Raw genomic sequence first — 16365 nt, 5'->3', positions numbered from 1 at the left:
AAATCCATAGGCAATGTGTTTTGAAGCCCATGGGTACTTTGGAAGGAAGTTGTAAACTCTTTGTTCTCAGTCAGTGTATGAGTTACAACTTCTCACAATGTAGATGCAGAGTGTAGCTCAGCTATTTTTACACCAACACAGTTGTTACAAGCACAACGATTAGTAGTTGTTGAGGTGGAACTACATGGATTACTTCATGGTCACATGAATTCAGATACCACACTTAAAAGGAAATACCAGTTTTCTGTGAGCTTACCAGTAGATCCTGGGAAATTTTCCTATGTATTTGCATGATTCTAGTTTACTTATGTTAACTTACTATATCTCACTTGCATTTCTAGGCCTTGGCTCCTGGTAATTCAGTGTACCCTGACTTCTTTAACCCCAAAACAGCAGAATGGTGGACCAAGATGTGTGTTGAATTCCAGAACGTTCTGCCTTATGATGGAATTTGGCTTGTAAGTTTGAAAAAAAAATGCCCTCCATTTTCATTTCTTTCTCCCAAGTATACAGTCCAAAAATAACTAATTTTCACATTTTTTGTTATGCTTAGGATATGAATGAACCATCTAATTTTCTAAATGGCCAGATCCCAGGCTGTGCTCACAACAATCTCAACAACCCTCCTTTCATTCCTAGTAAGTAACTTCAGGGAAACAAATACTTGATTGGATCTTTATAATTTCTTGCAACATCAGTATTAAAGACATACATTTTAAGATTTTGAAAGGGCATTTAAAACATGTACTTGGACAGCATTTTCCTTATCCCCCTCTACCTTATATGTGGTAGAAATTGCCATCAAGTCACAGCTGTCTGATGGTGATCCCAAAGGGGTTTTCAACCAAGAGATCTTTAGAGGTGGTTTGCCATTGCCTGTTTCCACATGGGCAAAGAGAGTTCTGAGAGATCTGTGACTGGCCTAAAGTCACCCAACAGGTGTCACATAGAAAAGTAGCAATGTAGGCTCTCCAGATTAGAATCTGTCGCTCTTAATCACTGCACCATGTTGACTGTCTTCTAACCTTATTATCAGCACTAAATGTGCATATAAAACCAGTGTTTCTTTTTAAAATATTTTATTTATTCATTTAAAAAAATATAGACGATACAGATATTACTTGAAGTAAATATTTACTTCAAGTCATATTTACCAGTGTTTCTTACTTGTAACTGTTCATCTGATTGTCCTCTGTGCGGGCACACATGAAGACTGTTTTCATGCAGGCCAGTTGTGGAATATTTTAGTTGGCTTTAAAAGAGCTTCAGTCATATAGTAAGTGTTCCCCTCCCTCAATCACATTCCTGGGCTAGCTGCTGTTCCCACTCTGGGTCACCTGATCGGAGGAGGGATGTACTGTCCCTTCAGTTCTTTCTCACCACCGAGGGAAGCTTCCACTTGTGCTAGATGGCAGGATTGGTGTCCAGGTAAGTGCCCCCTTTCAGTCTGCCGAGGCCAGTCCTTCTCCAGGGAAGACAACCTCTGATTATAGGTAGGCCTCGAAACCCTACTTGGTGAGGTCAGTTAGCCTGCCTTGGAGCAGTCATTTCCCCTCATGGTGATAAGGGGACCATCATGTACTGGGGCAAGCAGGATCCCTGAAGAGGAGAATGGCTTTTCCCAGAAAGGAGGAGTACTTACCCTAGAGGCAGTTTTTTGCTTGCTTGACCACCCCAGAGGAAGGAGCTTCACCCCAGGATGAACCTTCCCCATCATCAGTTCCAGACCAAAGTGCCTTCCCATAGAAAGTTGCCCCAAGATGAGTGACCTAATTATGCTTTACCATAGGCGAAAAAGGGGGACAGGCTTGGCAGGAGGAAAACAGCATGTCCCTTGTCCAGGTAAGATAAAACAGAATGCTCAGTTATACGAGACATTTCTACACTACAAGAGCGGCAAGACTTAAAGTGCGCTGTTTTATAAAGCAACAGTTTTTCAGGTACTGAACTAACCCCAGAATAAAATAAAACACAAAAACCAAGTCTAAACTGGCTAAACTTGAAAGAAATAGCACTAACTAGTACTTGAAAAAAGGCTATCCATAAGCAGACACAGCAATAAAAGTCTAAGGTTAAAAAAAGAGGAAGCTTAGCTAACCAGACACATGTCTGCTCCACGCAGCGGCAAAGAGAACACTTGAGGGACAGTGCACTTCTCCTCCTGGTCATGTGACCCTGGGCAGGAAGAGCAGCATGCCCAGAAGTGTGACTGTAATAGGGAAGTGCTTGCTATATGACTAAAGCTCTTTTACAGCTAACTAAAATACTCAGTGGCTGGTGTGCATGAACGCAGTCCCCACGTGGGACTACACAGAGTCCACAACAGTGAACAAACTGTTCATGTAGTCTTATGTGAACAGCCTTAAGAAGCCTACATGGTTCAGACTAGAACAGGGAGGCCTGGAGTTTAACATGCCCCAGAGCTCAACAAAGATCATGCCTCATGTTCCATCCACAAAATGCACTTTGTAGGCTCATGAAGCCTCCGTTTGTCTTGGAGCCATGTGAGGAAGAAAGAACAGGATTAATTCTTCAATCTCTACTCAGTTTTTCTGTTCCAGGTTCTTGCTTCAAATACTTGTAGCATATTGGGAGAGCCTATTTTTATTAGCAAAACCAAGTGGGCGTAGAAGGATTAATTCACCTCTTTCTTCTCCACGTGGGTCTGAAGCTATGTGACTACACAAGCCTGCATTTTTCATTGTATGAACAGAACAAGATGCAAGAGCTAGCTCTGAGCTCTCATTAGTGAAGGTCACTGGGTGACCATGGTCCATTCATTCTCTTTCATCCTAACCTGCAGGTTCATGACTTCTTTGGAGAAAGGTTGGGATTAAAATGGGATAGATGCTTATCTATTAAAAAGTTTCCCAAACAGCTCTTTTAGTGCAAGCTTGTTTTATAGGCATAGGGTTGGCAACCTAGAGGAGGTTAAATGCTTCTAAGGCCCACTAGTTTTAGTTTTCCCCTATAACACATTGTCCATTCTGTGTTTCTAGAAACCATCTGTATCATACATAGCCAAAAATTGGGTTAAAGTTGACAAACACACTTATGGATCCAAAAAGAATGTTTTATTCTCGAAGGCTTTCACGGCTGGATTCAACTGGTTGTAGTGGGTTTTCCGGGCTGCGTGGCAGTGGTCTGGTGGATCTTGTTCCCAACGTTTTGCCTGCATCTGTGGCTGGCATCTTCAGAGGTGTATCACAGAGGGAAGTCTGTAACAAGATCCACTAGACCATGGTCACACAGCCCAGAAAAGCCACTACAACCAATGTTTTATTCTATTTGACAAGCTCTCATTATTTGATAAATTTGGAGGGGAAAGTAATACACTTGGTATTTCTTTGAGAGAATACATACTCATCTTCTAGTAACCTGGATAAAGAGTACAGTTTACTCGCTAAAGGCTGTAACATTTTCTTTATGTGAAAGGATTCAGAATGCCTTGAGGTTAAAACTGTATTTCAGGAAGCCAGAAACCCTACAGCTCCTTGCCAGCATTTCAGTCAATATCCTTAAAAAAAAAAAAACAACCCTGCTGCTTTAGCGAGCCTAATTGGTGCCAGGCAGCAGAGATTGCTTTTTGGCAATTAAATATTAGAGGGAAACCCAAAATCAACAACAACAACAACAACAACAGTCCAGCTCTTCTGGTGCTTCCTTTCCACTTGCTAATCCTGAGTGTTTTGCAACAGTAAGCTATTGTTTATGAATTCCATTTTCAGATCAAGAACTTAACATAAAGACAAAGAATAGTATGATAATATAATGTTCTTAAAAGACTGAGTTAAATCACTGCACAGGGAACTTGATGTGGAGAGATGGCCATATAGAGGGAAATAGGTGATGCACCTTTATGAATTGGCACATTGTTGCATACATTGAAAAAAATTGTTTTGTACTTTTAAACATAGCCCAGTCCAAGTTTCCAGTTATATCCTACATAAGAAGAGCCCTGCTGCAGCAGACCAGTAGTCCAACCTGTCCAGCATCCTGTCTCACACAATGGCCAACCAGTTGCTGCCCAGGGCCAACAACAGGTCGTAGGGGTCATGGGCTTCCCATGATGTTGCCTCCTGGCATTGGTATTCAGAGATTCACTGCTTGTGAATGTGGAGGTTCCTATTAGTCACTATAGCTAGAAACTACTGATAGACCTGTCCTCAATGAATCTATCTAATTGATGTTTAAAACTGTCTGATGCTTATGGCCATCACTACATCCTCTGGCAGTGAATTCTGCATTTTAATCCCTCATTTTGTTTTGAGTGACCTGAATCTATGGCCTATCACTGAAATATAAAAATGACTAAAGGATGGGACATATTGGAGGACATTGATTTATAGGGTTGCCATGAGTTGGAAGCAACTTGACAGCACAACACACACACATGACTGGAGAAGGTTAACTTTACTGAACTTGGAACAAAATATAAGAGATTGTGGACATCATGCTGCAATATTGCAGACAGTCCACCAAGGATGGAGGGAGAAGAAACTGTGCCTGGGCCATGACCTGCCCATGCTGCCCTTGCCCTTGCCCTGCCCCCAACCACACCACACCCCTCCCCTCCCCTCCCCTCCCCTCCCCAACCCACCCACGCCCCTGGAAGCGCAGCACCCCCACATCACCCCATCCGGTCGCAGCTTCACCACTACAGTCCACCAAGAAAATTTATAGTCATACCTGTATGGCTTTCGGGTCCTGGGCAAGAGAAAAATTAACCCCCAAAAGATGCTTTTGACATTGGCTTAGTGGTTTGAAGTTAGTTTTAAAATCAAATACTTTTTTCAGAACCAAACACTTTTTTCTGTAGGGAGTGAGTCAGATTAGTCCACCTGTAGTACACAGGTTCCCTTTTTGGAGTCAGGCTAAGGTGCTGAAGGCACAGGTCCTCTTTTTGAGCCTTGGAGAAGGTGTTAGTTAAGCACTTCTCTTGAGGTTAGCATTCCTTGTTGCCATCATGTCAGCCAGGTGTGTGGATTTGATTCCCCGCTGTGCCGCTTGAGCTTTGGAGGCTTCTCTGGGGAATTCAGATTAGCCTGTATACTCCAACACATGCCAGCTGGGAGACCTTGGGTTAGTCACAGTTCTTCTGAGCTCTCTCAGCCCCACCCACCTCACAGGGTGTTTGTTGTGAGGGGGAAGGGCAAGGAGATTGTAAGCCCCTTTGAGTCTCCTACAGGAGAGGAAGGGGGGATATAAATCCAAACTCTTCTTCTTCTAACAGAAAAGTATTCCCTCCCTGGTTAACACTTTGATACATAACCAGTCTGGATGACTGTAGCCCTGCTGAAGGAGAACGACATATCAGCATACCATTGTGCAAGAGCACAACAGTTACCTCATCCTTTTAGATTGCACTAACTCTGTGCCATTACTTTTTCTCCCTTCAGATTCTGAGAGTTTAAGATGATGGGGACATGGGGATCCTGACCCACTCCTCAGGGTACACATGCCCCCTTGCCATAACTTTCCTGGCCCCTTCTCCAAGAATCATGCTATGTTTGGTTCATGTTCATTGGATCTAATTAGTGAGCCTGAGCATATGGGTTTAGAAATAGAGTGCAGTGATTTCAGCAGCACTGACTTCTAGGATGGTAAATGTATCTAGAATTGCAGCCTAAGGGTATGCACACACAATTTCCTATGAAATGAATACTCATTTCCAGCTAACATGCATGGAAGGATTGAAGTAGGAGTATTTATGAGTATGTGGAGCTGCCTTATAATGGATCAGACCACTGGTCCATCATGATCAGTATTGCCAACTCTGATTGGCAGCATTTCTCCAGGATGTTATGTAGGGGTCTTTCACATTCATTTAGCTGGAGATGTTAGAAATTAAACCTGGGACCTTCTTCATGCCAAACAGATGCTCTACCACTGATTCCCTTTTCCGTGTAATTAAAACTTGAATTTGTTACATATGTCCATGAAATAATATCAGTTGTAACTCCATTAACATATGGAATTCTTCAGTGAGATTTAACTCCCAGGGCTAAAACGAATCAATGCTAATTTAACTAATTTTTGGACCTGTGAAAACTGACATTAATGTAGTTCCTAGTTTTTTTGTTGAAATTAAAGGCAGCAGTGGAGATGCATGTGTAATGATATAAATAAGCAGAATAAATGAGGCAGAAGGTTGTTATGTGTTATTTAATATAAGAATATTTTGCAAAATTAGAATTCTGTCATGGCAATTTCTCTTTTTCCATTCTTCTTCATTTATTGTGTGGGGCAGTAATTGTCACTAGAAGACTTTAGTTTGTAAATAAATTCAGAAGCACTATCTCCCTCCCAAGCTGCAGGTGAAATGCTTGTCAAAGTGATACGAAAATAGACGATGAAGCTATTTCACATTCAAATAATGTGCCATGGAGATTTTGCTTTTTGCTATGTCTGCTTCCAATAATGAAGACTGCTTTGAAAAGATAGCAGAGTTGACCCTTCACTGTGTGTTTGCTATACAGCATGTTACATTTAGTATTTCATGCAGTCACATGCAATTATGCAGAACAGTTGCTTGTTCAAGGAAAACAGTTCCACTGCATTCACCTAACTAAGAATTGAGGAGTCTTTCACACAAAGGTTTTCCTGAGATTTGAAAGCTGGATTGCAACAGTTTTTCTCCTTACGGTGTTGTGTATTTGTTGTCTTTCCATAGCTTCCGCATCATTTCTCCATGTTCTGTCAAATCACTATTGATCTAATTTTGAGAAAGCTCAGAAAAACATGGAGAGGAAGCTAGGAGAAAAATGACTGAACTTTTGCTTTTAAACTGCTGAAATAACCTGTAGGGAAAGTGCCCTGATACGGGGAAAAGTGCAAATTCCATTTTCCCCCCAAAGTGACTTTTCCCCCTAGAACTTCAAGGCTGACTCCAAATTAAATGCTGAAGTTTTTATAAAATATTTATTTGGTCTTGCTTATTTTCCTGCTCAATTTCACAGGCTAACATCAACAAATAAAAACAACCCAGTCTCAACACTTCTTACTGCAGCCAGGAGCACAGATAGCATGAACTGGCTGCAGAAGAGCATGGTGTCAGTATCACAGTCATTCTCCAGCACACTTGTGCACATGCAGTCTGAAGCCTGCTGACAAATTTGTATTGGTGCTGGAACAGTGTAATCTTTCTCATCATGTTGTGTGTGTATGTCAAGTGGCATCAAGTCGCAGCTGACTTATGGCGACTCCAGCCATTGCCCTCACCCTCCTCTGCAGAGTCTTCCTTGGTGGTCTCTCTTCCAAGTGCCAAATCTGCTAAGTTTCCAAGTTCAAGCAATACCATCAATGTCATTTTCCCTCCCTTCTCATCATGTTACTTTTTAAAAAAGAAAAATGACCTTTTTCTCCTTTTGCAAATGTGATCTCTGGGATTGTTTGATGAAGGGAAAAGGATAGGGGATGGAGGAATTGTGGAGAATACAGTTTCTGGCCGCCTCTGGGAAGTAGAGCTGTTTTGCCATCTGAAAATCTGTTTTAGGTTTATATGTTTGTTTTTAAGGTTTTTATGGTGTATTTGATTTTACACTGCCCAGAGCCCTTGGGGGCGGGGGACAATTTAAATAAATCTAAAGAATAAACAAACAAACAAACAAACCATTTCCTTCCTTGATGTTTTCTTAGTCAAGAAAGCCAGCCCTGAGCTGATTTTATTCCTGATGGAAAAAATTACAGATGCCTGTAAGTTTTCCTCAGTGGGTGTAAATGCGTTTTTGGGATAGTTTTTTATTTTTCACTGAGAAAACAGCAGCAGAGGAAAGGGTTTCTCCCTCCCCACCTTCCCCCTCGGGCCCACCTCTTGCCTTCATCCTGTAAGACATAATCCTTGATGAACACATCACTACAAACTGAATCATCCAAATGTGGTAGAGAACAGGAATGGCCATAAATAGTTTTGATGTCATGTCACAGCCAATTCATGGCAATCCAGTATGGATTTCAAGGCAAGAGATGTTCAGTGCTAGTTTGCCATTGTCTGCCTCTGCATAGTGACCCCAGACTTCACTGGTGATCTCTAACCCAACTACTAACCAGTGGTGACTCTGCTTAACTTCTGACATCCATTCCAATAAATAGTTGCATTGTTCAATTAACCTAATCAATTTTAATATTTTCCATTTGCAGGAATTTCTGATTATTCACTGTCTCAGAACACATTATGTCCAGATTCCCAAACTCATCTTGGAAAACTGTATGACACACATTCCCTCTTTGGCTGGGCAGAAGCAGCACCAACTTTCCGGTAAGTTGTCAGAACATTTCCTTTTAAAGAGTTGGTCCTGCAATTTTCATTCAGGTTTGTTGTAGTTGAAGACTAACAGATAACCACTTGAAACCCCACAATGGCTTCTATTAGGATGGTTGCTCACTGGGCAATTAAATAATAGTTATGAACTGCTGAATTTCTGATGACATGCTTACTCCATGCCCAATTCCTGTAGCTAATACTGTTTCATAATGAAGTTCAAGTAAACTGGTATAAAATACAAATTTAAACTCTGGGTTAAAAAAAATCAGATTTCAACCCCTCCCCCCTTTAAGGTAAAGTTTTCTAACCCTCCAAATATTAAATAAGCACTGCAATCCTAAAAGTGTGTGTGTGTGTGTGGGGGGGGGGAACAAGTTCAGAAAGCTGGCTGACCTTTATACTGGTGTATCTCCAAGTTACACCAGTTTAGGGCCAGGTGCAGTCTGCCAGCACTTCTCCGCTGCTCTCAGATGCTGTTTCAGCACTGCAGCAGGTGCTGTTCATTGCAACTGAGGCATAGGTCCCCATACTGGTGTGGTTGTGGGAGATTCTGGTGGCACTGCCAGAATTAGTTGGTACCCTAAACCATTTCAGACAAAAAGCCTTTCCAGGGTGACCCACAACTCAATTGGTAGGATGCAGGGCATGGGATTCCATCTGACAGTTTCCTGTCATGTGTTCAAGGGGTGGGCAGGCTGCTGGGGAGTGGAGGAGACCCACAACTGTGTGAACTCTCCTTGTCATCTTCCTGTGCCCCTTCCAAGATGAGGGCACCTTTTGCACTATGGGGACCCAGGACCTTCTTGAGGACTCTGCGAAATGGGCATTACATGGCCCTCACCTTCTCTGTCAGCAGCACAGGAATTTGTGACAGGTCTCAGTCCCTTTCAGTGTTTGTGTGGGGAATTGGTGTTGCAGACACAGAGTCAGCATAGTGCTGAGTTAGGTCCCCAGGCCTTCTGGCCCCTGGTTGGCACTGTCTGCCCAGTTTTTTATGTCTCAGCAATTGTAGCACAGGACCTGATTGGGATTGTACAGTTTGGGTGATGGGACACCAACCTGGTTGCAACCTTTAAAAACACAGCTATGGACTCTTTTTTTCTATCAGCCACTTACTAGCCACATACTACAGGTATCACAGGCCCCTTCCGCACGGGCGGAATATGGCAGCCTGGGGACGGCAAAAACGGCATCCCCAGGCCGCGTTCGCACAGGGGGTGCAGCTACATCGCAGCTGCGCCGCCCTCGCGCCACCCGACTGGCCGGCGCGAAGCTGGCGTTTCCCGAGTGCGCTGGGAAGTGCACTTTTGTGGAAACGCTGGCTTGAAGCCGCTGCCGTGCAACCCTCCCCTCCCTCCCTGCACTTACCTGGTCCCCGGGCCTCCGGCGCGTCGCCGAGGCCTGGGGACATGCCCCCCTGCCCTGCGACGCAGGAGCAGGCGCGCAGGGCCGGGAGGGGCGTGTCCTCAGGCCTCGGCGACGTGCCGGAGGCCCAGGGACATGCCGGATCGGCCGGGCGACGGCGCTCTGCAGCGCTGTCGTCCCGGCTCTTTGGCATGGGTTCATGGGTTCATGCGTTCCTACGAACGGTCCCAGCGTCGTTGGGTCGTCGTCGAGTATGCCAACCCAGCCGCTTCCGCCTCCGTGCGGAAGCGGTCACTGTTACTCCAGCCTGGGACAAAAGTTAAAGTATAGATTCAGATTTATGTGAATGTTTTTTAGCAGCAACAGTAATTTTCAAATTTTCTAGCATCATGAAATAATTTCTATGCCAACTTTTTGCTGAGGAATCCTGCATTTCTGGCATGGAACCACTATCAAATTACAGAGGATTCTGAGACATCTTTTGGAGTGCACTCTGGGAAAAACTACATGTCATGTGAAAAACATTTTTATTTTATTTTTAAGAATGTAAATGACCTTTGGTATGGGATAGCTCAATCGTTTTCCTGCATACCATTTTTCTACTCTAAATGTCCTCTCCCTCCCAAGTTCCTTCCCCCCCCCTACAGGCTTTCAGATGTAAATTTATTATGAGGGCAGACCTACTTAAGGTGCCTTACAGAATGTGTGTGGAGCAGCAGAGGGGAGATATTTGAAGAGCAAAAATGGTCGGTGCAGAAAAGGTCAATAACATGCATATCCCTGGCACTTCTCCACTCAGATTTGCATTCCCTGAAATTGCTTTTTATTTCAAAAAGGCTGTCAAGGTCTCCTTATATACATTTAAATGTGGTGCATGATTTCGTAGCTCTTTTCTCTGTGATCAGTAGTTGCATTGTAATTAATCAGCCTTATTTTTAGGTTAAAAAGTACTTTTCTTAAGAAGCTATAGCTGAAATATTCACAGCATTGTGAGTTCCTTGTGGAAAATGTTTCTGATTTGGTCAGTTGATTGGGCAATGTTGACCATACAATGGAGAGGTGGGGGGTGTCACTTATTTGGAAGCATTTCTGTGTCAAAATCTCATTACTCAAAGGAAGCTCCCTGGCATGCATGTAGGCTTTTCATGTATAGATTAATTTCAGGGTCTCTGCATTTAAATGACTGCCCATATGCATTCTGAGATAGTATAATCCGAGATATCTACTTACAGATTTGAGCTGGCTCTCAACTGGCTCTAGGTTCAGAGATGTTAAAGATCACTAACCTTCAAACAGTCCAGACACGGGACCCACCAAGTTGCAAACATAGGAAAGAAGACAGCTGAGTCACATGACAGGAAGAGAAGGGACCACAGCTGTGTCACCAATGCGGATAGAAGTTCAATGTTGGATATACATTCAGAGCATTGGTAGATTGAGTGGAAGGAGTAGGAGGCCATGCCCAGAGAAGACAAAAGAAGGCAAGAGAGAACTTTTATGGAGAGAGGTCTCTGATCCTCCATCCGCTAAAAATATCCTCTCTAGCACTGAGTTTCCTTGCCTGGTTGTCCTGCTGGTCCTCTCAGTGTGCATGTGAAGAGAGGCACCTTTGCTCTCTATGTATGTGCACCATCAGCAGGTCCTCAAAAAGCAGAGACATGGTAGCTCTGCAAGGGCTTGTGACTCATCAGGTGGGAACCTTGACCTACCTGAATCAGCCACCTCCTAGTTTAAAGACCATTGGTTTAAATTACTTTTGGACTGCATTTGTTAGTGGCATATCTGTTGTTATATTTATTCTCCATCGGTCTTCTGTGCAATCCACACAATTAAGATTTCCCCTTTGGGTAAGGATAAAATCCTCATTAGTTAATATGGGAACTAGCCAAATAGCTAACGAGTCAGGGAAAATCTTAATGCAAGAGGCAGCTAACATGAACAAAGCACCTGAGAATGACCGAGCCATTAAGACTTCATGGCCTTTTGGCTCTGCTATTTATAATTTTATTTTTCAGAAATATCTGCCTAGTACAAACCCACTGCATGTATCTAATGAAGTGGGCTCTAGTCTAGAGAGACAGAGTGGTAGAGTGGTTAGAATGTCATACTAGGATCTGGGAAACTCAGCCTTGAATCATCACTCATTGACTTCTGAGGTATAACTCTCCTTAGCACTACACTATTAAAGGAGAACATTGTATTCTTTACAAACAGCCTAGCATATTCAGTGGAAATCAACTGGCTTTCCTTTGATGAGACAACAAAACCAAAGCAGGCCTTCTTTATAATAAAGACTAGCTCAGTAACGTCTGGAAAATCTCAGCTTTGGAGTCTGGTCACCTTTTGAGCTCTTTTCCTGGCTTTTGCAGCCAAATACTTTACTGCCCTGCAGGAAACTGGGTTTAAACAGAGAACCAGCATGCATACTGTGTCTAAGGCAATACATAAAGGTCAGTTTTGACCCTCTCTCGTCTCTCTCTCTCTCTTTCTGTGTGTCATTCCTGGCTCATACAAAACACACCATACAATAACATCTCTCAGTGATCCTCTGGCCCCACAGAGACATAGTGTTGTGCTTATACACAATAGCTTTATTGAGCTATACAGAGAGGAGCCTGGGATAAAAAAAAGTATTCTCAAAGCACAGTAGTGTTTAACAATAAGTCTGAAAGTGTAATCTGACTGGGTAATAAATTTTTTGCAAAGTGTGCTGAAGTGAGAAAATTTTAAAAAAGATTTATTGGATGGTAAGCAGTGGTGGGATTCTAAATAGTTATCCACTGATTCACCCCCTCCCTCCTACCCCACAGGGCCCCCCATCCCCCCACTTACCCCAATTCGATGTTTGGGAGGGAGGCCAGAGAAGGCAGCAGCTTCTTTCAGAAAGAGGCTTTCAGAGCCCCAGAAAGCCCCTTCACTCCTCCTATCCCGGGAGACTATCTCCCAGGAGAGTGGGACCCGGGGGGCTTTCAGAGCCACAACCAGTTTGGCACCTTTGCAGCTCCAGGGCTCTAAAAGCCCCCTCAATTCCTCTTCCCTGGGGTGGGTGGGATTCATTCAGCCAGTTCTCCAAACTACAGAAAAAATTAGCTAGTGGTTTGGGCGAACCGGGGCGAACTGGCTGAATCCCACCACTCATGGTAAGGCTGCAAACCTCCAGGTGGAGCCTGGAGTTTTCTCAGATGTGCAACTCCAGATTACAGAGATCATTTCCTCTTGAGAAAATGGTTGCTTTGAAGGGTGGATTTTATAGCATTATGGCACTGAGGCCCCTTACCTCTCCAAACTCCACCCTCATGATGAAGGTAGTTACCTCATGGCAAAACATTTAAAACTTCACATGGGCCATTCCAAGTCAGAAAACATTCCAGTGGTGCCAGGAATGACAAGGAATCATGCTAAATCTATTCATGAGGTATCCTTGTATCCTTCTCCATAGTATTCATTCTCCTGCATAAAAATTAGACTTCCATAACATTTAAAATAAGCTCAATTTATGTGGTGTCAATGCAAGAACTTATGAATACGCTGCAGTGGAATCTAATCATGAAAATAAATTAGTGATGCTTATAGCTGGTGGTTAAAAAAGAAGCTTAACTAGCTGCCAAAATCACCTCCAAATTCAATAGACTTCGGGTACTTGCAATCTTTTACATTCTAAGAATCCACTTTTAAGTTATAAATTCAATATATTCCATTAAATGCATTCAAAAGTGAAAGAACATTTCAGTATATAGAGGTATGATCTTTAATCCAGTAACTTTCCTTGTTCAGCAGCAGGTAGTATCAAAATTATTGTATCTTCTTGTTGGGCAATAAAAGTACAAATTTGTTTAAATTCAAAAGAAAAAGAGAACATCCATCTGGTTAAATATCTATCGATCTATCGATCTATCTATCAATAAAAGAATATGTTGCATCAAGACAGGAAGTCCACAGTCAAAGAAGAATTATGTTAAGAATGTGTGTGTGTTAAGTGCCATAAAGTTGCTTCTATCTCATCATAACCCTGTGAATCAAAGTTCTTCAAAACATCCTATCATTAACAGCCTTGATCATCTCTTGCAAACTGGGGGGCATAGCTTTCTCTATAGAGTCAATCCATCTCAAGTTGGGACTTCCTTTTTTCATGCTGCCTTCAGCATTTCCTAGCATTACTGTCTTTTCCACAACTGAAGATATTTCAGTGATTTATCTGACACTTAATCCTGGTTTCCCAGTTTATTTCTCCTCAAAATTCTTTTATGAAAGCAAGTTTCACTGAGCTTTGTTTGTGTTGATGCATTTTTCATTTCCAGTGCTATCAAGGAAGCTACTGGAAAGAGACCGTTCGTGCTAAGTCGTTCTACATTTGTTGGAAATGGAAAATATACAGCACATTGGCTTGGTGACAATCATGCTCTGTGGGAAGATATGCATTTGTCAATAATTGGAATACTGGAGTTCAATCTCTTTGGAATCCCACAAGTAAGTTATAGCTAAGACACCCTAGCAATCAGAGGTCTCAGTTCACAATCACCGCAGGAGTTTAGTTTCCTGAAAATACACACAACTCAGGCATATTTGGGGTGGGGGTTCAATTTTGAAACAAGCATAATGATAGCATGACTAGATATTACATTGATTGCGTGGTGGAACAAAAGAAGGCAAACCAGGTGGCTGTTTTTCTGCATGAGAACAGAATGAGAATATAAATCAGCATGCCTGCGCAACTGGGAATGGATCAGAGGTGAGTCCTGAAGTCAATCCAGGGTTAGCAGCCTCTGAACTAACTCTAGTGGACTCCAGCAATCACAGTGTTGGGTGGGTAACAAACATTGGGTGACCTGTTGGTAAAACAAATAAATTTACAGTCTCAAGGGAGTGGAACATAATAATTGGCCTTTGTCTGCCTGTGCTCTTCCTCCAATGGAACAACAGTTCTGTTTGTGGGAAGAAGTGGTACAATTTCCATTGATGCTGTCTTCCCACTGCAAACATCTGCTTTGTCACCCTGTGCTGTTCCTGAAAGTCCGATGCCCCCCCCCCCCCCCAAAAAAAAAAATAGAATTTCAGCAGGCTTTGACACAACACCAATTTGCTCTGGTCCCGTCAAACCATAACCTCTAATCCATCCTATCACAATTTTGATGGTATCTTCTTAGTATGCAAAAACATTTAGTAAACAGAACTCTATTTCACAGGTTTCTTTTTATATTGACATGCTCACTCAAGACTTCTGGCTAAGGATACCAACTAGCCAGGGAAAGAAATATTTTGTCCCTTTAATGAAAGTTTAATGGGTCTTCAAAACTTTTCATTGCATGATGGATCTCAATAGCCTTGCCTGTTGATTCCTGCAGCTCAAACTGACATTAAAAGGTGCAATAGATGGACTGGTTAAAAATTGGTAGCCCTACCTATCTGGCCTATTAGTTCCAAAGGAGAAAAAAACAACAGTTCTTCATGCTTGAAGGGATGCAAATCCAAATCCGTTTCTTTTATCAAAATGCATCCAGCAACTGGAACTGAATTGTGGAAGTTGTGAGTTCAACAAAGTCTGAACTAATGAAATCCTGCTAAAACAGCACTACAGTTTATCTGAGTTTCTTAATTAAGTTATAATCATATCAGCAGGAAATCAAATTATTACAAGAGAATGAATAATAGTAATTTTCTAAGGTTATCCCTCTCTACCCTGAAGTCCCATGCTTCAAAAATGCATATAATCAAAATTACCATCCTGGGCTGAAACTTCTTATCGCCTGCAAAAAATGACTATTTCCCCACAGTAGCATATATAGCTCCAGATGACCTTTCAGAGTAGGCATTTTATCCAAGTGTAACAGGGGTAAATTCCCAGCAGTTACTCCTACAGGGGAATACTTACTGATCAATTCTGTCTTGACAGGTCGGTGCAGATATCTGTGGCTTTTATTTTGATACCAACTTTGAACTATGCTTACGTTGGACACAGCTTGGTGCCTTCTATCCACTAGCTAGAAACCATAATGCACTTGGCCAACAGGTAAGCAGGCGGTGTTTGGAAGTGTTGCAATGTGGCCTTCAAGCAGACATAGTATAGGAATTCTCTTAGGAATCACTGCATTGTATGAGAAATTAATTTTCTCATGCTTTTGAGTCTTCCAGATAACCAAATCTAGAGCCAGGCCTAAATGAAATAGAAAAGCTTTGAGCAATCAAAAATCAATATAATTAATTATCATAAGTGTTTTCAGTATTTAAAAACATTTCATCAATAATTTGGAGGCAAAGTTGCACTTTTTTTGTCAGAATGTATAACAACATTTCATATTATTGTCATCTGCTCAATAGTAAATAGTGTCCCCAAAATTCAGCCACTGACCACTTTCTTTCCGTAAATAAAAAACTACTTAGTACATAATAAAACCCCAAATACTATTAATGTTGCCACTGGAGGAGTTTTGTTGCTGTTGTTTTTTACACTAGCCAGTGGATAAAAATGTACTATCGATTTCTTTTCTTTTCTTTTCTTTTGCAAAAGGAAGCTGATCCCAAAGAAAAATGTTATAATTACTTGTAGTTTGCACAGTGATTAGGCTTCATTCAAAAAAACAGATAAATATAGAAGCCCCTCCCTAAATGCTAGTAACATTAGTAATTAATAAAAAAATTATTTTCCTTTACAGTTAATGTTAGTGTTTAAATATGTTTGGATTCAAAGTTTGAGTATTGTGAAATACTCCATTTTGCCACGATAATGAATTTGCTTGGTA

At 42.0% G+C, this 16365-nt stretch overlaps 1 protein-coding gene across 1 annotated transcript in view; it reads left to right on the top strand.

The window, feature by feature from the left end:
* The window catches only part of LOC125435391 (maltase-glucoamylase-like), a 103974-nt gene that overhangs the window by 63715 nt on the left and 23894 nt on the right, over positions 1-16365 (top strand). The window contains exons 11-15 of the mRNA XM_048501591.1: positions 342-458; positions 554-638; positions 8140-8257; positions 13927-14095; positions 15519-15635. Of these exons, the coding sequence (XP_048357548.1) occupies positions 342-458; positions 554-638; positions 8140-8257; positions 13927-14095; positions 15519-15635 (606 nt within the window). The remainder of the gene's footprint in view (positions 1-341; positions 459-553; positions 639-8139; positions 8258-13926; positions 14096-15518; positions 15636-16365) is intronic.

Source organism: Sphaerodactylus townsendi, linkage group LG06 (genome assembly GCF_021028975.2).
Source record: "Sphaerodactylus townsendi isolate TG3544 linkage group LG06, MPM_Stown_v2.3, whole genome shotgun sequence".
NCBI classification, from domain to species: domain Eukaryota; kingdom Metazoa; phylum Chordata; class Lepidosauria; order Squamata; family Sphaerodactylidae; genus Sphaerodactylus; species Sphaerodactylus townsendi.
This window is presented reverse-complemented; position numbering and strand designations above follow the sequence as displayed.